General features: G+C 41.8%; 1 protein-coding gene across 1 annotated transcript in view; it reads right to left on the reverse strand.

Annotated features, from left to right (window-relative positions):
- The window catches only part of LOC102779340 (protein NLRC3-like), a 334,346-nt gene that overhangs the window by 13,010 nt on the left and 295,129 nt on the right, over positions 1-26,207 (reverse strand). Inside the window, exons 2-4 of the mRNA XM_087831536.1 lie at positions 950-1,081; positions 764-865; positions 132-198 (exon numbers count right to left, since the gene is read on the reverse strand). Of these exons, the coding sequence (XP_087687662.1) occupies positions 132-198; positions 764-865; positions 950-1,038 (258 nt within the window). The 5' untranslated portion in view covers positions 1,039-1,081. The remainder of the gene's footprint in view (positions 1-131; positions 199-763; positions 866-949; positions 1,082-26,207) is intronic.

Genomic DNA, 26,207 nt, shown 5'->3' on the forward strand with positions numbered 1-26,207 from the left:
CAGAGTGAAATCATGGAGCCAAACATCAGATCCATGTTGGACACACTGACAATCCACTGGTCTACAAAGAGCAGCATGGAGATGACTGTGAACAGAATAGATGTAAAAGTAGTTGTTGTACATGTACAGACCATAAATATGGAGTCCAGCTGTGTTGGATGCTGGGCAGACTGATCACTGGGAACCTGCTGGTCCACTCTGTGTAGGAACCATGGACACACACACACACTTTAATTATTGAAATTTAAATTTAGCCTCTAAAAGCTGTGTTCAGTCACTTTTGCTGCTTCCCTTGTTGCATTTGTATTTGTAGTTTTGCTGTCAGAGATCAAAATGATCAATAATACAAATTACACTCCAGAGTCCTTCCACTGTTATCCTGACCACTGACACTTCTTTGTTGGGTTTTTCACTCAACAATCATTTTTGTGCTTTTCCAAAGTTAATAAAAAGTTAAAATATATCAGGAGGTCAACAACAGTTTGTTAAACTCACAGCTGAACTCTGAACATCACACTGCTGGAATCAAAAAACTACTTTCTGTTCAGCTGCTGCTTGCTGTATTTCATTAATAATTAATGAATTGATTGAAGGAATTTTTCTGCAGTCGCAGAAATTTTCATTAAACACTTCAGTTCATGAAAATGGCAGCACTGCTGAGGAGCAGGAAGTCGGCATCAGACTGAGTGAAGAGTTTTAGGACAGAGAGTTTGAGAACATCCATTTATTCACAAACACACAACAACATTTACACACACATTACCTCTCTGCTAGTCGACACACGTCTGATTTAAAGTCAATACCATAACCTTTAGACCGGTCACTCTGTAAGGACACAGAGCTGGGTGGAGGTCCAGGTGGGTTCCTGTGAATAATGATGGAGCAGTGATGTGAGTGCTGAGCTGTGACATGGAGAAGAGTCATGGACAGTTAGAGATGGTCATCTCACCTCTGAGCTTTGGTCTGGCTCTCATGTTCCCCACACAGAGTGCTTTTAGAGGGAGGGACTCCCTCCTCTCTGTCCTCACACTGATCCATGCTGCTCAATTCACATCAGCTCACACACACTTTCTTCCTTCACCTGCAGAGGAAACACAAATCATTCATGTGCACATTAACTGAAATCCTCCTTTCCATCATGTGTGCTGTCCAAATATCAGCTGCTTCTTTCCTGCTTCATCTCAGTGTCAGCTGAATGCTGTCAGACAGCAGTGTGAGGCAGAGGAAGCTGCCATCAGCTGCTCTACTTCTACTATTAGTCCACTAGATGGAGCCATGAACCACACACGATGCATTCAGGGCACAACCAGGCTCTACCATCAGCCAACAGGCCACAGCCCGTCTGCAGCATCAGCCACCAGGCCACAGCCAGCCTCCATCATCAGCTAGCAGGTCCAGCCAGCAGGCCACAGCCATGCTCTACCATCAGCCACCAGGCCACAGCCAAGCTGCAGCATCAACCACCAGGCCACAGCCAGGATGCAGCATCAGCCACCAGGCCACAGCCAGCCTCCACCATCAGCTAGCACAGACCTTCCCAAAGTGTGGGGCCCACCCCTAGGGGGGGCGCAGAGCCATTGCAGGTGGTCGCGGCATGAAAAAGAACAACAACAACAACGCTTGGACATGGGGCGCCTACACAAACGCAAAGCAGGAGATGAAGCATCGCTGAATATGTTTCCAAACCAACTTCATTCTAAGCCAAAGACTAGAAAATATGGTGAAGCAAATCTGCCCTTTGGTTTCACCTGCACAAGTGCCGAGGTAGGTCTCCCTGCAGGATTGCTTTTCCCTTCGTTGGGAGCAGCGCTGGGCTCTTAAAATCACAGACAAACAGTATCCCACAGTCTTGATTTTTAGTTCACTAACACTTGTTGTAATGACTAACTACTCCTGATATTTTGGAGATGTGAGCTCTTTATACAGTAAAGTTACAGCGGGATATAAATAATATCAGGCTGATCCTGCCACGATTTGTTCCCCCGGTTCAAAACCCGGACAAACAGTATCCCACAGCTGTTTATGTTTTTAAACCCATTTTGCACAGAGAGGCATTTTTTTTGAAAAATGTATTGATAGCAATGTTGAATATTATTACACAGGAAAAAAACAACTACATGTAAAATAATCACACCGTGACGCCTCTGCCTTTGTAAATGGAGGGACAGTAACTGTGTTTATATGTAAGCGTGTAAAACCTGAAGATAGTCAGATTAACAGTATTTTGTCTCTATCTGCCATTCATCTCATGTAAGCAATAACGTGGCGCACAGCGTGACGTGAAAATAGCCACATACCTTTGATGTTGCGTGACGAACTCTGTATTTCTCGTCCACACGTTTTAAAAAAATCTCGGTTTTCGGTGATTCGAAACGCCGTTTACATGTGGACGAAACAGCTGCGTTTTCAAAATCACCCGTGTACGTGCGGACGTAGCGTAAAAGATTTAGTAGTTTATTTTCTTACTACCTGCAGATTACTTGTATTTGCTTAATTGTTTACTAAATGTTTCAGGTGTGAAATAAACAAAATAGCAAAATATGAGCAAAATATGGGTGTGTGTGGTTGGAGGATGTGTTAGTGTGTACGTGTGTGTGTGCGCGCGGGGTGTGTGTGTGGGGTGGGGGGTGGGGGTGGGGGGCAACATTTTTCTTTTAAAACAAAGGGGGGCCCAGCGAAAAAAGTTTGAGAACCACTGAGCTAACAGGTCCAGCCAGGCTCCACCATCAGCTACCTGGTCCAACCAGCAGGTCACAACCAGGCTCTACCACAGGTCTACCGGGTCTACCTTATTTTTTTTTTCCTCTTTCAGTCAGCATGTTATATTCAGTAGCCTTTTTTTCCTTTATTGACAGCTTTTTGTCTACATGAGGTGCAGGAACAGTCTGCGGAGCAAGAGAAACCATACTTCTTACTCCTCTCAAAGGGAACAAGGTGGGATCTTACATCTTTTAGAAGCTTCTCAAACGTGATCAGCAGAGATCTCGATCCAACGGATTTAACTGATTTATTTATTCCATATCACTGGTTTATTTCCCAATTCTCTTACCCCCCAAAGAGATTGGGCACTAAGAGAAATCAGTCTGTAATCCTACAAAAAAAATCTGTGAAAAGAAAATGTTTCATTGTTCTTCTGCTTCTTTTATCTGGAAATGTGCAACCTAATCCCGGTCCAGACTGCAAATGCTTAAGTACTCCTGGTGATCTTAAAACTCGAACAGGTCTTGGTATCACTCATTTAAATGTCAGAAGTCTTCTTCCCAAACTTGATTTTGTAAAAATTTGGATGAAAGAGTTAGATACTGATATTCTTATATTATCAGAAACCTGGCTTACAAAATCGATTACTGACAAAACATTGCAATAACAGGCTATAATCTTTTCCGTTGCGACCACCCCAGAAAGGGTGGCAGTGTTACAATTTAGGTAAAATGCAAATTCCATGTTACTGTCGATTCATCTGTATCTGTTTGTAAACAGTTTGAACTTCTTGCCCTCAAGCTCCAACTTTTCAAGGGATATTTTATTACCATTTTGGGCTGTTATAGACCCCCCTCGGCTAGTAGTGAGGCTTTAGTTTCACTTAGTGAAAAACTTTCTACTTTAGATTTTAATGAAATTGTTCTGGCCGGAGATTTCAACTGGGACTGGTCGTCCTCTGCCTCAGACAGTTTTAAATTCATGTGTGATTCATATAATCTCACACAACTAATTTACAGCACAACTCGTCCAAATCTTAAATGTCCAGAAAAGTCATCGCTTATTGATTTATTTTTAACTAACTTGCCATATAAATATTCTCACACTGGGGTTTTCGCAAATGATATCAGTGACCTCTGTGTGGTAGCTGTAGTCAGACAATTGAAGCTCCCAAAATCAAGGCCACAAATAATTTTTAAACAAGATTTTAAACATTTCTCTGAGCAAGCTTTCTTTCATGATTTATGGCACTATAACTGGAGTAGAATCTACCTGATAACTGATCTTGAGCTGGCATGGAATTATTTTTATGACACTTTTATCAAAATTATAAATAAACATGCCCCCATGCGCAAATTTAGAGTAAAATGAAGAAACAACCCTTGGTTTTCTCCTCAGCTCTCCAGTCTACTCAAAAAAAGGGATGCTGCCTGGGCTAAGGCCAGAAAAACTAAATCTGAAGCGGATTGGCTGATTTTTAGACAGCTCAGAAACCGTGTCTGTAAGGTCAGGATTAATGTTAACAGCAAACAAAATGAAGGCAGATTTTCACAATAAGAAGAGTTTGAATTTTCACTTAAGTCTGCATTTTTTCTGTATGTGTAGCTCTAATTTAAACTAGGGGAAAGGGGAAAATAGTACTGAAAAGTAAGCTGTAACTCCTAAAAGTTTGAGGTGTAAGATTATCATTGGAAGAGACCAATAGGGACACAATTAGAAATGAGTATATCAGATGGACAGCTAACTGCAAACACTTTGGAGAGAGAGCGAGAGAAAGACTGGCATCTGCACTTTGACTTAAATGTCTTTGTACAAAATGAAATCAATAACTGTCATTTGGTATTATCATGTAGAATTACACCATTTTATAGTACAAGCAACTGTATTTTTTTATCGTCCATCTCATCAATATGATCTTATTAAAACATATTTTGAAAAAAAATAAAACATTGATATATTTAATGTTTTCAAAATCTGACACATGATGTGTCAAGGTTGGCATAGTTTTTTGACATACCAATTTGAACTAATATGTTAATTTTCTGAGTAGTTAACAGTAATTAAACTACACATGCAAATGTAATATAATATTTTTGGTTGTTCTAATGAAGTCAGCTTGAATAAATAAAAGCATAAACCTTTTTACACAATAACTGGTAATGGTCAGACAGCGGCTCCTCTACACCTCCTCCACAGACTGAGGGAGGCAGGAAATCATTCTGGATTCAACTGATGAACACAGAAGACCTGAGTTACCACACCCCCATGTGTTCACTCCAAAAATATGTCGTCTGACTAGTCAGACTGAGCCAGAGTAAAGTTTCCTTGCTGACGTGCATTGTTGAGGTTATTACTGGAGAAAAGTAATTATTACTGTACACATTGCTCATTACTTTCTTAAAATAATGCAGTACATTATTTATCATAGGAGTAAGTATTATTGTTGTTATTATTATTATTATATTAGTATTATTGCACTACCTGTCATATTACATTCATAGACATCAGAGTCCTGGTGGGGGTCCATGAACCAACTGTTTTTACACATTTAGAGGTGATAGAGACTTTTTTGTGATGGGTCCTTATCTTTAAACTACACTTTCATATAAGAGCTGCCCAAACTGTCAATAATTTAATAACACTTTAAAACCAGTTCATTTTTACTGGTATTTAGCTATGTGATTAAAAGTTAAAAAATAATCCTTTATTCTCTTTATTTTAACCGTGTTCATACTCTGTCTGAAAGCCTTTTGGTGTTTTCATCCAAGGAAACATTCTTCATGGAAGTTTAAACTAGAAAAACTAGTAACTGCATGCAGCATAGTTTCAGTTTACAGCACACCTGATCTTTGTGAAGCATTAACAGTAACAGTATGTTATTTAACAGAGCTGTAAAAACACTAACACACGTCAGGAGTTTGTTTGATTATACATTATATGATTCACTTTATGTTACGTAAATAAAAATGTCTCACTTTCTGTTTTGCTCCCAAAGTTCATAAAGACAAACTGTTAAAGGAGGAAACAAAGCAAACTTACAGTTTCTTCACACACACCAACAACAAGGTCCACTCCACACCTCGACAGCTGCTTCCTGGAGGGAGGCGGGACTCGACCTGAAGCTCAGCACAGGTGGGAGGAGGGAGGGGTCAGAGTTTCTGGCTGTTTAACTTTGTCTCATGAGATTTAAAGAGGAATTAAACTTCTCATTCCACAGTTTAAGTCCACATTGACAAGACTGTCTACTACTAGGGATGGGTACCGATATCCGGTTCCATTATTGCACCAGTTCTGATATAAACTCGTTTCTCGTTTGGCTCTTAGCGAAGGCGGTCGCACTTTTCTCCTCTCCTCTCCCTTATCTTCCCTGCTTAGCTTCTTATGTCCTCGTCTTGTCTCGTGCTTTTTATTACTCTTCCTTGGAACACTCTCTCACAGTCTGTTCTCTAAAACCTAAAAGAGGAATTATGGATTTGATCAATTGGTCCCTGAATGCAATTGACACCCCTTCTCAACGAGAAGTCTGAGCTCGGGTGAGCCTGAGTGCTGAAGATATCTACCTATTCGGAACCATGATAACAGGGTTCTTGCTGATCGGAGCTGGCTTGGCCCTGGCTTATCGAAGAAGTAAGGAAGCGGAACCGGCTGTTCAAACCCCCACAAGGCTGCCCGCCGGGATTGAAATGATGGGATGAGGCGTGAGTTTCTCGAAATGGGCTCATTGAGTGCAGCACGGATAAGATCTTGGAGAACCGCACGGCTGCCATGAATACTCAGAATAACACCTCTGAGTGCAAACTGATTACATCTGGAGGGGCTCGCTCAGAATAACACCTCTGAGCGCAAATTGGATCACATCTTGGGAAGCGCACTGCGGTCGTGAGTTCTCAGAACCTGCTCTTTGAGCACAAGAATGACAACATCATGGAGCGTAAGTTTGATAACATCATGGAGAAGCTCACGGCTCTCCAATGGGAGATTGAGAGACCAGTGTTGGACTGTTAGAACAGCTTTGAAATTCATATGAGTTGTTCGCACTAAAGTTAAAACCACCATTACTTCATGCGGAGACTCCATTGGCGCCAGCTGCGGTTTCAAGGCTGGAGCTGAACAACAACACCCTGATAACGACTGTGTTTAGACTGTTCCCCCCATTCCATGCAAGACCACCTGGGCTGGCTGGAGGACTGTTTACTTAGCCTGGCAGGGCGAAGGACACTGTCTCAGCTGAACTCTGGACACGCACACACATACATATACACTGATAAGCACGCACTCATCCCCCTCCCTTTCCAAACGCCTTCAATGCTTGTTTCCTGCGGGGGAACACGGCGGGTCGGAGTCTGCGCTGGAATGGTAGCGCTGGGCAGGGCGGCTGCTGTGTTCGCTTCGGATTACTCCTCACCCCCCACCCAACCCTGTGGCTTGTCATGTCTTTCATGATGTTGTACTGTGGACATTTATGTGCTTTTTTTGCAGAGGAGTTTTTTTTTTTTCCTGTTCCCATGCTGTCCTGCCATGGAAGCACAGCATGAGTAGAGGTCACTTTTTTCCTCTTGTACTTTCCCATTGTAATGTACATTCAGTGTTTTTCTGTAACGCTACTGATCTCCGACCTGTATCCCCATGCAATGTCTGTGTTGTGTGTGTAAGGTCGTGGGGGGGGGGGGGGGGGGGGGGGGGGGGGGGGGGGGTCCCATTTCACTGCAGGGCAACCTGCATGTGGCGAATGAAGCTTTGATTGATTGATTGAAACGGTAGTAAGCAGGCCGAAAAGCAGCACACATTTCGGTGCTTTATTTCGGTGCTTTTTTTTTTCCTGAGATGTCATACACTTTGGATTCTAGCCAATCATTTTACCTTTCCAAGGATAGTAGGCGGGCCCAGGTACGTAGGTTCTTTTAGAGCAGAGCTACAGATTAAAAATGTCCAAGGCGAAGCGGTCAAAAGTCTGGCTGTACTTCACAGCAAAAGATGCAAGCTCAGCAGCCTGCAACAAGTGCTTTAAGGCAGAGGTTCACAAAGTCTGGGGTAAATCTCCATTTAACGAGTTAGCGCGGATCGCCCTGTGCGTGGGGCTGGACCGTGCTTATCATTTTGCAGGAAAAAAGAGACTGCTAAAAAGAAAAACATAAGAGGTTTTTGGACAAACTTTGTGTTTTCCATTCTTTAAGCACCGTTTCGAGCACCATTTAAGCACTGGCACCGTTTCGAAAGAACCAATTTGGCACCGGTATCGGATAAAACCTAAACGATACCCATACCTATCTACTACTACAGAATGGAGTAGTTGTCAGCCACCTCCTGTACATGGATGACATCATGAAATCCAGAAATCCTACCAGTGGCTGGACAAAGCTTGACTGAAAGACAGCACAGAGGCACTAATCATGGCAGCACAAAAACAAGCTCTGAGTACAAGATCCATAGAGGCTGGGGTCTATCACACCAGGCAAGACCCCAGGTGCAGGCTGTGTAAAGATGCCCCTGAGACAATCCAGCACATAACAGCAGGGTGCAAGATGCTGTGGAGATGGTTTGGTATAACCCTACTTGTGAAGTGAAATTTCCCAGCCTGTCAGTCTTAACATGACCCCAAGATCTATGCACCAAGTGGTTTAAGATATTTGGACTCAAACCCGAGGTGAGTCTTTAAGTTAGTGGCTTATATGATTTAGACCCGCCCTTTCACATAAGTACTGCCTAATCTGTCAGTAATTGAAAACTACTTATTCTCACTGGCTCTCAGCTTTAGTTGAGCAGGACAGATTTGTTTTTGTTCTGTAAATAGACTCTTATTTACTTCTTTTATTGTTTGATATTTATTTTGTAACTGAGTGTAACCCAGTGTTAAAAACGGGATTAAAAGCATAAATATTAATACTCTTTTAATTAAAATACTGATTTCATAATGGGAATAAATTTTGATAAAATACAACGGACTTTGTCCGTTAGAGTGTTTTTGTTAGATCCACTGAGCAACCAATCATTGGCTGGTCTGACCCTCCCCCAATCTGTGTGTGCTGCTCTGACACCTGTGTATGCCTTTGTGTACTAGTCAGCTACGACAGAGATACAGGCAGAGAGAGATCAATTACTCGGGTTGTGAAGAAGCCAACTGAATTTAAAAGCTACTACAAGTCCTCTGTTGTCATACACCCTTCACTCCCCCGAATCTAGAACCTGTCTGATCTGGCCCATATTTCCCTTCTGTCCTCGTACTGCGGTTAAAGGTAACCATACTGCCTGTACTACAGGTAAAGAAGGCTAGAAGTAGAGCTAACAGGTCTTACATGCCCACTACCAGTATTACAGCACCAGTGCTACATAAGGTTTATATTTTAGTCAATATTTATAGAGAATTTAGTGATTGGAGTAACTCTGTGATTCAAACACTTAAGAAGAAAACTAAAAATCTACTGATTAAGAACACAAATTACAACGTGAACATGACAACAACACAAAGACATGAAAAAACTGCCAAGGTAAAATACTTTTCTGCACATCTGTGAAGGTTCTCAGTCATCCAGGTCATGGTAGTCTAAGGAGCTTGGAAAGAAAAGCGTCTGGACTTCTTAAGTTGCTTGAAGACATTTCACCTCTCATCCGAGAAGCTTCTTCAGTTCTAAGGTCAAATGGTGGAGAGTCCCAGACCTCTACATTGGAGAGACCAAACAGCCACTTCACAAGCGCATGGTACAACATAGAAGAGCCACCTCCACGGGACAAGACTCAGCTGTCAATCTGCATCTAAAGGTCAAAGGTCACTCTTTCGAGGATGCCAATGTTCACATTTTGGACAGAGAGGACAGATGGTTTGAAAGAGGAGTGAAAGAAGCATCTATGTCCACTGTGAGCGACCGTCTTTGAACAGAGGCGGTGGTTTACGACACCAACTGTCTGCCATCTATAATCCAGTTTTGAGATCCTTCCCAGACGCCGTAACGCCCACTCACATCCTGGGCCATCTGACCTCAGGAAATCACATGATAGGGTGGGGGCCAGGTTTCACACCCAAAACCCTGGCTGATTGTGACCCACACCCGCTTTCACACCTTGGCTCATGTGATTAGGTAGAGGATCATCAGGGGGTCCTTTGTCCCTCTTTCGGGGGATACTCCCATGGGGATTAAATCTGGGACTCTTCACCATTTGACCTTAGAACTGAAGAAGCTTCTCGGACACTTTTCTTTCCATGCTCCTTAGACCAAGCTACTTTTCTGCACATTATGCATGACTCAAGTAACAGCCTCCACATACAGATACTATCAGCAGGTACAGGATTTAAAACATGCTGTAAATGTTTACGGTGCTTGTGAGAATCTACATTTTCTTCTGACATTCCTTGTAGTAACCCTGAACTGAGCTGGAGCTGCTTTGTTTCCTGTTTTTTTCAATGTCACTTAAGTAAAACCTGAATGTCAACTTCTTAAGAACAAACTGATTTTATCTGATTGTTTCCAGTTAAAGGGCAGAACAATGTTCCATCAGATCACGGATCAGTGTCTGATGTGTCTAAAGTTTCATACTGATCAATTTAAACTGTTCATCACAGTAACCGGCGTTTTTATGCAGAGTTACTGACTTCTAACCAGTGTGGATTCAGTCAATCAATAATCTATTATCATGTGGATTTGTCTTCAAACACAAGAGTGATCAAAGTTTGTCCTGAAATAAGAGCTGAACATCAGGTCCAAACATCAAAATAAACAAACAGTCAAACTGTTAAAGGAGGAAACAAAGCAAACTTACAGTTTCTTCACACACACACCAACAACAAGCTCCACTCCACACCTGGACACTAAACACGGACACACAGGTGACCTGCTTCCTGGAAGGAGGCGGGACTCCACCTGAAACAAGACAGGTGGGAGGGGCTCAGCAGGAGCAGCAGCCGAGTTCATTTATCATACTTGAAGTTCCTGACAAACAGACTCTGATGTGAAAAGTGAGGCTTCCTTCAGGTCCCTTTCCCTTTTTTCTTTCCTCCTTCCCAAAGCTCCATTTACACTGAGCTTTGATTTCAGTGGAGGTGGACGTGTTAAACATCATCATTAGGAGAACTAAGAAGCATGATTTGTGGTTATCAAACTGACTTGTTTAACTTTGTGTGTTTTTTTTTTTTCTTTTCAGGTTTATAAAGGCAGTTACTTTTCACTCTGTTACATCACCATTCCAACACACTTTTGCACACCAACAACATTGCACACTGTGAATAATCAGGAGTGACTGTCCTCATCACCCCGATGTCCTTCAGCTGTGTAAACAAACATAAACAAAATGAAATGACCTGTTAGTTTGTTTATGCTACAGCTCCGACATCCAACTGTAAATACTGAAACCTGATGTTCCAGTTTGAGGGTAAAGGCTATTAAACCCCGATTCTTTTGTCCCCATGACAGAACAGAGAAAACCGACTCATAGTGTGTTAAAATATTGATATTTCTTTTATTCAATCATCTTCTGGAAGAGAGAGACCTCTGCACAGCTCAGACGCCAGTTGCAAGAGCTCTCTAACATTAGAACCATAAACTGTGCTTCATATAGGTGTTATTTTGGTACTTTACACGTCACACAGTCTCAAACATTGCTTATATGGCAAGTTCCTCATTTCAGTGTCTTATCTATTAATATGGCTGTGCACTAAAACTTCCTGTTTTTCAGTCTGGCTGAGCACTTAGTTTGTGAGTTAAAAGTGGCCTTGCTCTACAAGCCTTTATTAAAGTACATAAAATAATATAATGAGCAGATACACATTAAAAAATATTTCTCTTATACCTAACAAGCCGTTTGGGGGCACCGTGAATGCTTATCCAGGTGTGAATGAAGGAGTTGACGATCTCTGCAGCTTTCTTTGTCTTTACGATGCTGCCGGCACTGAAGCGTGTGAAGTGGTCAATGATGTGAAGGTACCACACATTGGGCTCCAGCTCATGTAGATCAATCGCTACTGTCTCATTATACTCAGAAGCCAGGGGTAGACCAACAGCAGGTCTCGGCTTGGTTTTGCAATATTTCTGACAAATGTCACAGTCACGAACTATCTCTTGTAGAATAACTGCACATTGTTTATCTGTATTGCCAGAGCTTTGGATGAGCCTCAATAACCTCTCTGCAGATGCATGACCAAACTGCTTATGAAGCTTCACAAGGACTTTCTGTTTCTCTTTTGTAGACATTTCAGCAGTTACCATGAGAACTTCATTTTCATTGCAGCTTTCTGTAGTATTTTCATCTCTAATGTCCACACAATAGTGTCCCGAACTAGTGAGCTCTAGGGGAACAGGCTGCTTGAACATGACAACACTGTCATTCTCCATGTCTAGAACAGTCCCTGCTTTCTTGAGAGACGTTTTGCTCAGTATTAGTGGAATGTCAACAGGAACTACTTCACTTTCAATGTCACATTTTGTTTGTCCAATTTTGGCTTGAAGTTTCACTTTTCTGCTCGAAATGGTCTGGAGCTGGGGGTTTCTGATTGCAACAACTTGTTTACTTGGCCTTGGCTGAGGTCACACATGTAACTATTTAGCCACTTCTGACCACAAACTGTACGTGTACATGCAGTATCAGTAATGGCTGACCCCAGTGCCTCAGTCAGGAAGATTTCAGAGTCTGTCATTGAGGCTTTAGTGTACAAAGTAATGTTACACTCCTCCACTTTCCCATCTTCAGTTAGCTTTACTTGGTCACCATTACGATGAGGACAGTCTTTCGCCCAGTGGTAAGTGCTCTGACAAATAGCACATCTTGTTCGCTTGCCAAACTTGTCAAGTGGGTTGGTACCTTGTAGTGGTTGTCGCTGTCCACTCCGCAACCTTTTTCTTCCGTAAGGAAAACTGCATCTTGGTTCAGTTGAATTCCGCTGAAAACTCCGGTTACTTTCCCTTCGAAAATCCGTTTCAGTGCAGACTTCATAGACGCAAACGTTAAGTCCGTGCACGCTGTCAGTGCAAGCTGTCGACTTTTCTCATCAAGACAAGCTGTATCTAGAAGCTTAAATGCTAGCACAGCGTCAGGCAGCGTCATGTTGTACTTTTTCATTCGGTTATAACGCTGTTCAAAGTCTATAATGTAGTCTGCCATGGACACGCTGTGATTCTTTGCAATGGAGTCAAAACACGAGTAGGCTTCATGAGCGCGGTCTTTCTCTTCTCTCTGAAACACCGCGTCAAGTTTTGCAAGTAGTATTTCCATACCGTCATCTTTGTCCAAATCTTCCACGGGTATCTCCATGGCCGTTTCTCTGGCTCTTCCCTCGAGCCCCAGCACCACCGCGAGTGCCTGTTTCTTTTTATCCAGCTCCGTAACTCGTCTCCAGATATTGACTTCATTCTTCCAGCACTCGTATGGCCTGGCTTCATCAAGCTTTGGTGGTACTTTGTAATTGGAAACCATCCTCTGCTACCAATGTTAACTCAAAAGACACGACGTCGTACTCTCATTCCCAGCGCTTTATTCGTTCCGCCATTTTACATACAAACAACAACAACACTTCGTGGGCAACAGTACTCTCGCGATATAACAGAAAATAACAAGTTAACAGTGGAGGTGAGAGTAGGGACTTTAAACACAAGGACTAAGGCTGGTAAAGGGAGTGCACTCGCTGCAAAGTTAGAAAGACAAGACTGAGACAGTGAGGACATGTGCATGGGAGGGACAGTGGATACAATGGACAAAGGAGGTTGAAGATTGATCTTACAGGCAGCAGAAAAGAGAGACCACAGGGAAAACTAACCATGCCATTAATCTGGCCTCATGATTCTGGACTTGAGCTGCATTAAATCCTCCTCTCATTTAGTCCCATTCATTTCATTGGTGTGTAAAATCCTGTATTTCCATCCCAAAGTTTAGTCCTTTGTTTGGTTCAGAAGTAGCTTTTTCCTCTCAAGTCTAAAGTTGAACCTTCTGAACTTCTGAATTCAGTCCCAGAGTTTGTTCTTTTTCAATCAAGAAAGAAAGTGTGTGAAGATAGAGCCAAGGGTTAAACGGTTGAAGAGATAAAGAAGGTAGACAGGAGTAATGGGATGTTGAAAGCCAGGCTTTCACATGACTGAGCTTCCTTTCAGTGTCTTGAAAGGAGAAGAAAATCCCAGGCCTCATGTCACCAAGTACTCACTCAGGGCAAGAGCTCCATTTACTCCTATCAGCAGAGAGAGAGAGAGGAGGCAACCAGGCACGTGCAGAGGGGGGGGGCTAGAGGGGCTTGAGCACCCGCCCCTTTCCTGATGGGTGCCCAAAGTGCCCTTTTGTTGAGGCAACTTTTTAAAAACATTTTTTTTTTTAATGTGTGTGTGCGTGCGGAGTCCTGTCTGTGCCCCTGAACAATAATATTTAACTATTAATCACAGTTTTGCTAAATAAAAGGATCTGGCTTGCATCAGTCACATGATCACATTTAACCAATGATCGCCCTTGACGGCAGAACGCGCTGGTTACGAGCCGGGAATGAGCTCACAAAGAGCACGCGCATTTTTAGCGGTCCGGAGCTGAGAAACACAAGTTAACTCAGAGACACAGACTGATGCGACAAAACCAGTAAGTAGGTGCACAGCGTACACTGTAGTGTATAGCACACAGGAGTATTAGCTTATTATGTACACGTTGGTAAGTTGTCTTGTGGCAACTGACGAACTGAAACAAACGAGCGTGCTGTGTGTGAAACAGCGTGACAAACATTACCTGTCCTTTTATTAACTGCACAAGTAGTGCTGGTCATAGCTGCTGGCTACCTGGGTAAGGCTGTCATGGGTCTGTAGCTCTGTCACCGTTTTAGGGAACATATTTAGTTTTAAAGTAAGTTTCCGGGCTTTTCCTGCCTTTCTGGGGGGATTATATTTCACTAAAAAACAATCTAATATGCATGTCCACATAATTATGCATTATTATAATATTTTAAAAAACACACGCTGTGTTTTAAAGAACATACATTAAGAAGCAGATTATATTAGATTTATATTTTAAATAAGACAAAATTTGGATTTTACAGCAGTAAAATTATTGTATCTCTACAGTTTAAAAATGTAATAAGCTTTGCCCTGCACAGAGTGGATAGTGAAACAAATGGAATCATCATAAATACATTATTTCATATTTATTACTTCCCCCTCCTCATTGCTTTATTATTGTAGCTCTAGTAATAAATAATAATGTAAGGATTCTGGATCAGCACCATGATGCCCATAGTATATACAGTATTCTGAAGAAGGTCTAAAACGTCACTGTGTGTGCGTGCATGTGTGTGTTTTATTTAGATGGATTTAAAAAAAATATTACTCATGATATAACATTGTCCAGACATGGCTGGTAAGGACATGAGGAGGAAACAGTAGGAGCTGTGTGAGGCTACTAAAGGCAGTGCTATAACATTTTTCTGTCATCATTTTATTATAGATTAAGTGCAAGAGTTGTTAGGTGTGGATAATTAGATTATAGTTTATTGCAATAGCAAGTTGTGCCTTGTTCTCAGATAGACAGCAAGTGGAGAGTGATATATGAAATGATGGGATGGAAGGAAGAAGAGAAGCAAAGAGTGATTCACAGGCAGAGCCTAAATTATTTCTCACAGTTTTTTGTTTCTTTATGGTTCCAAGCGCTGTCACCAATCTTTGCATTTTGTTATTATCTCATGACACTTGTTTAATCAGCTACCATCTCTCCTATGGACTTTTTAATGTCTACAGTCTCAGATCAACACAGCCCTGCCCTTCCCATATTAGATTCTTGATGAATGTGTGTTGTTGTTATTCAGCCTGGTTCAATGTGCCCCTTTTTAACTTTGAGCACCCGCCCCTTTAAACCTCTCTGCACGGCCCTGGAGGCAACGCTGTGCTGTAAGCGAATTTTATTGAGAATTTCAGTATCTCAGTAAAAACCTGCTCTCTGCTTTCAGGAAGGAAATAAAACAGGACTTCTATAATAAAACAGTGACGTCATCCTCTCTGTAACCCGACACTCACACACTGCACCGCCAGAAAGAAAATAATCTGTAAAAAGATTAAAAAAACACATCCATTAAATACAGGTGATCTACCTCTTAACTGTTTTCATGGCAAATTAGTTTTTTCCTTTTTAATTCCCACCAATGCTTCTGCTGCAAATTTATCATAAACAACAGAAGTAATGAAGGTTCACAGACTCAGTAAAACATCATGCCAGTGTTACAGGATAAAACATCGACAGCAGCGTGATTTTTAATTCATTAAAAACAAAACCTAATGGTATGTCAGCCTCTAGCTTTGCTTGACAGTGTGCTAAACAAACCTGATAACATGAACTCCCAGAAAACTTAAAGTGACCCAAACACATGGTTCTTACAGGAAACGCTGCAGTCATTCCTCTCTGTGTGTGGCTTTACAAACTGATTTATTGTGAGCAACATGAATGTTACTGTGTCCCTGTTTCACACAATATTATCATCAAGATGTGGTGATAGCCAAATTGTCCAGCAGGTGTCACTGTGGAGACGGTTTCAGGTCGTTTCGAAGCCTCGATACACTTCTACCAGCACTACTCCACAGCTGGCGCTCTCTCTCTCTCTCTGCGGGGAAACAACACCAGGGCTGCTGCACAGAGGAGATGACAAATGAGTAATCTTTGAGGCAACAACAGGAAAGCAGACTTACAGATGGGAGCTGGTTCACTAGCAAGGTTAGAAGAGGAGGGCGAAGGTCCTGGATCCTTGATCCAGCAGGCCTGGTTAAAGAAACAAACACAAAAACACTACATATTCATACTGAGAGAGAAATGGTAGCGACACACAGCAGGCCTGGAGGACCATGACACACACGTACAGGCGAAGGATTGTCTGCTGTTTCTTTGTATGTCAGCTTGCGGGGAGGAAGAATAGGAAGAATACCTCACCTTTGCCCTAGAGGTTTTTGCTTTTGTGAGGACCCAAAGAACTGAACTGATGGGAGATGCACAAGGAAAGGGGCTCAGGTCCACTGTGAGGTAGCCTCACTCTGACAGCTGAACCTCAAATCACTGTCTCTGTTCTCAGCTGATCAAGTTCATTCCCGATTCTCTTCTGTGATTGGCTGAGCTTCAGGCCTTCTCTCAGTGCATGTTTCCATGTCGGGGTGAAGGTGGAGCTTTGTGTGTGCCGCAGCAGCTGCCTCCAACCGTAGCACTCAGGTGTGAAACTATGAGGAAACTGAACGTCTTCTTCTTTCCTCAGAAGTGATCTGTGCACGTCTGGACTTGTTTCCACTGATCTGGTTTAACAAGGTGTGAAGCTGAACTCTGAGCTGGCACCTTTTCTGAGACAATAATCCTAGATAAGCTAGCTGCATGTTGCTGGCTCTTTAGCACAGTTTGAAAACCCTGATATGTTTTTCTCACCCGTTAGTTCATTAGGAGGGTACAAGGTTTGTTTCATCTGAGTGCTCGATTTAGCATGCAAAAAAATAAAGAAAATGTCAAATGAGTGATTTTGTATTATGTTTTGCAGTGAATGAACATGTAAAAGTATCTTGAGTTTCTCTGTTTTTGCGCACACAGTGCAGAACCTTCTGCCTAATTGCAGTAATTGGAAAGAGTTTTTTGCTGGGATGTGACAGGTCCTTCAATAGCCAGTGATGTCAGAGTGGAGTCAGTGTGATGTTGTTGTTGTGTGTTTGAGACTTTTAGTGTCCATGAAGGTCTCTGCTGCCGTAGATCCTTTGAACTGTGACAGAGGTCTCACTCTGGAGGAAACTCTCAGCACTTTCCAGCAGCTCCTCCATCATGGAGGACGTTCCCTCACTGTAACAGGTGGAGGAGAGAGGAGAGGAAGCACAGGTGGATCCTCGGAGGAAGAGGAGCATTCCTACAACCACATGATCACATGACCAGAATGGTATAAGTACAAAGTCAGATTAATGGGTTTGCAGGTGTCCTTAAAGTCAGAGTTCTCAGATACAGAAAACTGTCACTCTTTTTACCTGTTATGTCACCGTGGTAACTGAATGAAACATGCATTTATGTCAGGTTTTTTTAATTGTTTCTTTTTCATTTTATTTACATGTTTGAAGTAAAGCAATCTGTCAATCAATAACACATCATTGTAATATTAAAGGAACTCTCCACGTTTCCATTTAAAGCTCAGTCTCACACAAAGCAGACCAGTGATTTTACTTTACTTCCATGTGACGTGTTGTTTGATGTCTTTGGACTTTGTACTGGTCATACTGGGTCTTGTACCATTTTTGAGTTTTTCTTTTGTATTTATTTATTTTAATTTTGTCCCAATTGCTAGTCCCGGTTTGCTGTTCCATTACAGTACCCTATCATACCTTTGGGTTCGGTGTTGCTGCCATCTGGGCAGATCCACTGAGATATATATATCTATGATATAGGTTAAATATTATTAGTATAAAACAATGTGAGGATCAGGCTTTGCATTTTAGACACTGTACATTTTAGACAGCTGATTTAGAAAAAAAAAACCCAAAAGATAAAAGATTGATAGATGGATAGATAAAAATTTAACTGATTCGGGCAGCACGGTGGCACGGTGGTTAGCACTGTTGCCGCACAGCAAGAAGGTCCTGAGTTCAATTCCAACATCAGGCTGGGGTCTTTCTGTGTGGAGTTTGCATGTTCTCCCCGTGTTTGCGTGGGTTCCCTCCGGGTACTCCGGCTTCCTCCCACCGTCCAAAGACATGCAGCTTGTGGGGATAGGTTAATTGGATAATCCAAATTGCCACTAGGTATGAATGTGAGTGCGAATGGTTGTCTGTCCCTGTGTGTTGGCCCTGCGACAGACTGGCGACCTGTCCAGGGTGTACCCTGCCTCTCGCCCTATGACAGCTGGGATAGGCTCCAGCGCCCCCCACGACCCTGAAAAGGATAAGTGGAAGTGGATGGATGGATAGATAAAAATACAGTTAATCATGTCAGAGATCAGGGCAATAGAGTTTGATCTCTGGTACAGACAGCTGGCTGTTCCTGTGTGTGAGTGTATTTGTATTTTTTTATTCTGTTTTATTTGTCCTAATTTATTTCCTGACATCCTTCCTACCTTATTGCTTGCTTCCTCTCCATTGGCTGTTCTTACACCTGTGTGTGTTTTCATAGTAAACACGAAGATGTCTGTACTGTGCCACGCTGGTTTGAAGAAAAGAATGAAAATAAAAGACACAAACAACTGCACTTACTGTGAATTTCATCCAATTATTTGATACCAATTATTAACAGTTAATCTGCAACAAATCGGTTATGTATAACATGTAATGTTTTTCCAATAAAATTGTATGTTTCAGATGGATTTGAGTCAGAATTTCATGGCTAAATCTTTCTACGTTTTTTTTTTTACGTTTTGAAATGCAGGACGTCAAGGCAGCTGACATAAAATAGGAGTGAGCCATTTACTGGCTATTTCAACACTCTCTGAATCTAAACAAATGAACAAATCAGGAATCCGACAGTGCACAGGGATAATAAAAGACAAGGAAATGACAGAGAACAGAGACAAATGATCTGGCAAGGACAAAGACTAACTTCAGCTTTCAACTTTTCTTCTATAGGGGTCATTGCACCGAATGGGTGCCATCTCCAACATGAAATTATATTCTTTTTTTATATAGTTTTTAAAACTGAATGTAGTAACATACATATCTAACTATTCTAAATGGGCTTTGGTCAATCTCAGGAAATTTTATTACATTTTTATGAGTTTTTTTTTAAGCCAGAAATTCATGTGACATCTAAAAAGCATGTAAGTATCAACTAATTTCATTGTTTTCCCCACAAAAAATGACATTTTTTTGATCAAATGGTTGATTATATGGTAAAACAAGTGATATTTGTGACCAAAAAAATCCCTATATGATCCAGGGTTTGTATTTCCTGTTTTTGAATTCTGTGTTATTCATTTTATACTCCTTGTCTTTCTTGTTTCTTACTTGTTTTCTGTAGTTTCAAGGATTTATATTTTGTCTCTGTGCCTCCCTGTGTTCCACGTTTCATGTCTAGTGTTCCCAATCTCTATGTTCATCCATGTCCCGTGTCTGTCTTATGTTTCCTGTTTTGCTTTGACAGTCTTGTGTCCTGGGTTCAGTGTTTTCAGTTTTGTTTCCGCCCTGCCTCATTTTGTCAGATTGGTCCCAGCTGTGTTTCCCGCCTGTGTCCCATTGCCTCATCACTCTCTGGTGTGTTAAAGCCCTGTGTTTTCCTCTGTCCATTGTCATGTCATTATCCTTTGTTGCTGTGTGTTTCTGCAGAGCGCCACGTAATACCAAGTTCTCAGTCTTAGTTTTCCAGTTTCCTAGCTTTAGTTCCATGTTTCTAGTTCCTAGTTTCCTGAGTTTTGGTTATTGATGCTTTTGTATTTGAATGGCTTGCTACACTAATACAGCTGCCCTCCTATCCCTCTGTGTCTTGTGAGTCCTGCATTTGGGTCCTCATCTTGCTTGCCACAGCACTAACCTTGACATATAAGCAGAAATCATATCGATCCAAAGGCACATTTATCAATTCAAGTAGTCACAAACCTCAAGCTTATCAAATTTATTATCATGTAATTTATTAATCAACTGGATGAAAGATCAACCAAACATATTTGCAGAAAGTAAGAAGGAATGAATATTGGGTAACCGTACTGAACACGTCCTGAGTGTGTTTGCATGTTAGTGTGCACGTGTGTGGAGTTTTCTGTGAAAACAAACTTGTGTGACCTTTTTGCCACAATTTCTGTGGCTGTGGGTGCTGTCTGTTGATCGAATGTGAAATGCTTTGCATTAAAGCACTCACAGGTCAGAATTTGTTTTGCTGTGCACTGGCAGCTGACGTCCCTGTATGTCAGTTCTCCTTGGGAAAGGTTCACTGCCTGATGTGTCCTCAGTGGATGGAACTGATGGCCCATCTTTAGCCATCTCCTGAACTGCTTTCTCAACTGCTTCAAACAACTTGATTGCCATTTCTGCCTTTTCAGACTCAAAGAGACTTTATTAATCCCAGAGTGAAACCGAGTTGTCATAGCAGCCAATCTACAACAAACATCAAGCACTCATATAAAATTGTGCCACACAGTAAACAGTTCTGCAGCATCTGAAATTTCCCATTGCTGACAAGACTGTTAGTGCTGTTTCTGTGCTGTCCTCTTGAGGGTTCATCCCACACCATCCAGTGTAGCCCTTCTGTGGCTCGCCGTTTCATGTCCCAGCAGTGAATACTAGTTTGAACAGTTCAGTAGAAAACAGAAAACAATTCCCTCTCTGTCTCTATTGAAAGCATCACTGCAAAAGTGGATTGTGAATGTGACCTCTGCATGTGATTGAGTCTGGTGACAAGTGCTGCCAGATTGCTGGTGGGCCCTTAAGTCTTGATGGGGACACTGTGCAGAAGGACATTGGATGGGAGGATGTATGTATATATTAGTCTGTGAAGGTTCTGAGTGTGTTGCTAGGTCTGAAATGCACCGGGATGTCATGCTTGGAGAAAACCCTCCTGAGTTTCTCTGATACACCGGCTACATAGGGGATGACAATGTTGTTGCGCCTGTCCTTCTTATCCTCCCTCGCTGGTGTCTGATCTTCTTTTCTGTGCCTCTTTGCTGACTTTAAGAACGCCCATTTAGGATAGCCGCACGTTTTGAGTGCTTCCTTTACATGTGTGAAGGAAGCACTCAAAACGTGCGGCTCCTGGTCTGATTGGGGAGGGGACCAGAGAAAACTACAGAGTCCCACATTGTTTTGGCAAAGTTACACACCGATTCAATATTGATTTTAGTGACCTCCGATTGGTGTAACCGGGTGTCATTACTGCCGACGTGAATTATGATTTTACTGAATGTAGCTTATTGAATCTTTTGGACTGTGTTCAGCACAATATTCATTAGTGTTCGCCCAGGGCCCCAAACAGCCTAGGACCACCACTGGCTGTCTGTCATTAACATTTCACTGAGCCAGGTTGTGCTCCATCCGATTTTAAACATGCTGAGTTCACTCCTCTGTTGAAACACTGGAGTCTTGATGCCAGCTCTGCTGGTGATTATCAGCCTGTTTCAAAATTGTCATTTGTAAGAAAATTATTAGAAACAATGTTAGAAAATGAGTTCAGGTCTTTACTATGCAAATGACAGATTTGTGACCCGTTTCACTCTGGCTTTAAAGCAGCATCCATTGAGACTGCTCTCTTGAAGGTCTGTAATGATCTTTTAATGGTTTCTAATGCAGGGATTTTTTTCTGTAATCATTTCCTGTAATATTGACCATAAAATCCTACTTAATAGACTTCAGGTTTTGGCTGGTGTATCTGGCTCTGTGTTTTAATGGCTTTTACTTATTTCATAGGACTCTGTTAATAGAAACAAGTTCACCTCTAACATTGCCTCCCTAACCTGCAGGGTTCAAGAGGGTTTAGTTTGGGTCCATTTTTATTTTCTTTTTACATGCTTCCTGTTCGATGCTAACATAGCTGTGTCGCTAGTGATCACGTAGCACATCATTACCAGCTAGCCCAACTTCAGTAACCCTACAAACATCACTGCTGTTTAGTTTCCTGTCTTCATTTATGTTGGAGGTGATAGCAGAGCTGTACATTTGAATTCTTTCAGAAATCTCTCAGTCAGAACATGCTATATCATGCTTAGGTAACTAGCGAGCTAACTTCTAACTCCGATAAATGTAATGAATTCTGTTTTCACAGATGCCTGGATGTTAAACATCATAGTTACACCTGGTAAAGCAGCAACGCTGATCGTTTTATTAAAGATGGAAGAATTTAGACAATTTTTTAACTCTCAGTGATGCTGCAGTGTTCGTTTGACTTTGGGACCTGAAGGGGACCTGAAGTGGATGGAGTTTTGGACCCAGATTACTCCCATATTTACGAGCACCTTAGTCTGACAAATACGACAATAACGACGGCCCGCTTGCATGTTCTACAAAAAAAAATGTGCTTTGTTGTGTATCTGACGGACAAACACCAAACCAGTTAAGTTGCACCATTTTTCTGGTTCATCCATTTCACTCAACAATCTGCTTTTCCCATTCTCCTTCTCCGTTACCGGCACCGGTCGTTCTCTGATCCTGATACTAACACACACATACACACCTTCACACACACTTTCACTGAGAAGATGTTTCCATACATTGGCTGTTTTGTTGATAAACTGAAGGTGTTGCCGTTGAAGGTGTCAGTGTCAGTTCAGCAGATGAGTTGAGGATGATGATATTTCTAATGTTGTTTCCTGTCAGTGAATTGAAGCTGTTAAACTGCAGCTGTCCTCCTGCTGCCTCGTTGTTCCAAAGCTCTTTGTTTCTCTTTTAGTTCTCACTGTTTCTTTCTGTTTCTGCTGTCCACCTTTTCACATGGAAAATCATTTCACTGTTTCTCACTGAATGACTCCCCAAACTAGATTTGAAATTCTATCAAGTTTCTAATCATTACAAGTGATTCATGTTTCTATTTGATGTGTAAATGGAGATGATTTAGTTTGCTGGGATATGGACTGACATGTGTTGAATGGGAGGAGCAGTTTGTTGTTGTCTTCTTGTCTGTTTATGACAACAATAAATATATTGTTGAAACAATGATTCATGTTTAACTCCATATATGAAATGTTTCTGATCTTTGAATTCTGTTCTTTTTTGTGTTTTATTTACTTTATTTAATTCCAATAAAAATGATAATTCCAGTGTGGAAGTAAAGAATCAGGTACTTGTGAAAGAAAAATGTAATCATATTCAGGTATAACAATTATTTAATAAACCCATTGTGTAACAAGAAAACAGCTTTCTTTTAATTTTCAGGTCTCTGCTACGAATGACGTGAACAAGAGTTTTATTTACAGTCATGTGGTGATAGTAATATTTACAGGTGCAAAAGCTAGGAATGAGCCTAGGATGAATGAACATGAACTATGAAGTCTTAGACAGAGTCAATTTAGAACCAGTAGGTTAGCAGACATTCTGGCGAAGGCTGGTCTTAAATACAACCGGCTTCATTAGTCTTAGGAGTGATGAAGACTCTGCCTAGATGACAAGAGCAGGGACTGTGGAAAATTACTGTGACTCACCCAGATCATGACACTATTTTTATCCACTGGATAAACCGGTTTAAGATCAGAACACGGTGAACAAAGACAGCATAAATGAAGATGTACAAAAAGTCTCCTTAAAAGGTTGATGATGTTTATGAAAGACTAGAGGCTCCACATAGGTTTGGACCCAAAGCAAACTCAAAAAAAAAATGCATGAACTACTTACAAGGTTTATTTACAGGAAAAAAGAAAGACTCGACTGGAACACCAAGAGAAAAGAAATAAATCTTGAAATCATGAACCGTACCTTAACACAAGCAGATGTTTAATCAAAGAGTTCATTGTATTTATCAGTTTCCAAAGGACATTCGTGGTCCTCATTTAAGTTAAAGCAGAGTGTATTTGTGTCAGAAAAGTCCCTACAAGACACAAGTCTCAAGCATAGTTTTTTGGCAGTTTTTAATGGTGTCACATTTCTTTTTAGGTTAAATTTAGCTATGACATCAGCAACCAAACTGTTGATGATAATCACTTTCTGGTAAGTTTTATGTTCTGGAATCCTCCATTATGTCTAAGATTTGGAAATACAGCAAAATCAAAATCAGGGCTAAAATGAAGAAATCCATCCTAAAATCATACAGAATGTCTCATCACTCACAGAACTTCAATACTGTACTTATTTGTGACCTGAGGTAAAGGGTGTTTTGACTGGCCCTTACTGAGGTTAGCAGTGTGTTTTACCCAAAATTGGTGAGTCAGGTGCACTGATGATTACTGATAATTAAATCAAATCTTTTAGTTATGTGAGAAATCTGATAGTTTTGCTTCAAAGTCTAAATAGATTCTACACAAGTAATTAAAATTAAGAGTAATGTTGTGACCTGTGCAGCTAGAATGGAGGAAAACCTGTTTCATAGCTTTTGAGCTGCTGGCAGGATGAAAGTATAACTCTGGAATGAAGCACACCTAGGCTACAGGTAAAGCAACATTTTTCTCCTCCCCTCACATCACTTACATGCAACAAAACCAGGAAACAGGCTGTTCCTCTTCTTCAGTAAAGAGAGACGCACAGACGATCAGACTGAGCTCAGACCAAACTAGCAGCTTCCTCTGAGTGAGTCCAGCTACAGGAGAGAAAAGTGGAAAACTCCAACACTGCTGCTTCAAGCTGCTGACGCTCCACACACTGAATGTGAGTTTGAGCAAAAACACGACTCAAAGGAAGTTTCAGTGAAGGTGGTAGAGGAGGGAGGGGAGCCAGGACTGACTGTACTTCCTGTCTGCTGTTTTCAGCTTCACTCACAGACTCAATGGCTTCCAGATCAGAGGAGGATCTCTGCTGTGCGGTCTGTCAGGAGGTCTTCAGAGATCCTGTTATTCTGTCATGTAGCCACAGCTTCTGTAAAGACTGTCTGAAGAGATGGTGGAGAGAGAGAACAACACACGAGTGTCCAGTTTGTAAGAAAAGATCAGTTTATGATCCACTTTTAAACCGAGCTTTAAAGAACCTGTGTGAGTCGTTCTTACAGGAGAGAGATCAGAGAGCTTCAGAGGCTCTCTGCAGTCTGCACTCTGAGAAACTCAAACTCTTCTGTCTGGACCATCAGCAGCCAGTGTGTGTCGTCTGCAGAGACTCAGAAAAACACACCAATCACAGATTCAGACCCATCGATGAAGCTGCACGACGACACAAGAAGGAACTTCAGGAAACTCTGGAGCCCTTAAAGAAGAAGTTAAAGGTTTGTGAAGAAGTTCAAGTGAAGTTTGATCAAACAGCAGAACACATTAAGGTCCAGGCCCGACACACAGAGAGGCAGATTAAGGAGCAGTTTAAGAAGCTTCACCAGTTTCTAGCAGAGGAAGAGGAGGCCAGGCTGGCTGCACTGAGGGAGGAAGAGGAGCAGAAGAGTGGGATGATGAAGGAGAAGATGGAGGCTCTGAGCAGAGAGATAGCAGCTCTTTCAGACACAGTCAGAGCCACAGAGGAGGAGCTGAGAGCTGAAGACGTCTCATTCCTGCACAACTACAAGGCTGCAGTGGAAAGAGTCCAGCGCTGCCCCCTGCTGGATGATCCACAGCTGCCCTCAGGAGCTCTGATAGACCAGGCCAAACACCTGGGCAACCTGACCTTCAACATCTGGAACAACATGAAGGACATGGTCTCCTACACTCCTGTCATTCTGGACCCAAACACTGCTGATCCAAACCTCATCGTGTCTGAAGATCTGACCAGTGTGAGAGGAGGAGAGAGGCAGCAGCTTCCTGATAATCCAGAGAGGATTGATGTTGATGTTGATGATTTTGAATTTGATATAATTTCAGATGACGCTTTGCTACAGGTTAGCAGAAATATGCTTCAAGCAATGTCAAATTTTCCTCCTTTATCACAGACTGATCTTGAGGAACTTCAACGCAGGAATTGTACTTTGTTCTCAGAGATAGAGCCCATTCCGCTCCTCCCAGTGTTCTCTCATTCCAGAAGAAGCTCCAGAGGATCAGAGTGAATCTGGACTGGAACAGAGGAAAGCTGTCGTTCTCTGAT

The sequence above is a fragment of the Neolamprologus brichardi genome, chromosome 3 (genome assembly GCF_056152115.1).
Source record: "Neolamprologus brichardi isolate AB-2024 chromosome 3, ASM5615211v1, whole genome shotgun sequence".
NCBI lineage: Eukaryota > Metazoa > Chordata > Actinopteri > Cichliformes > Cichlidae > Neolamprologus > Neolamprologus brichardi.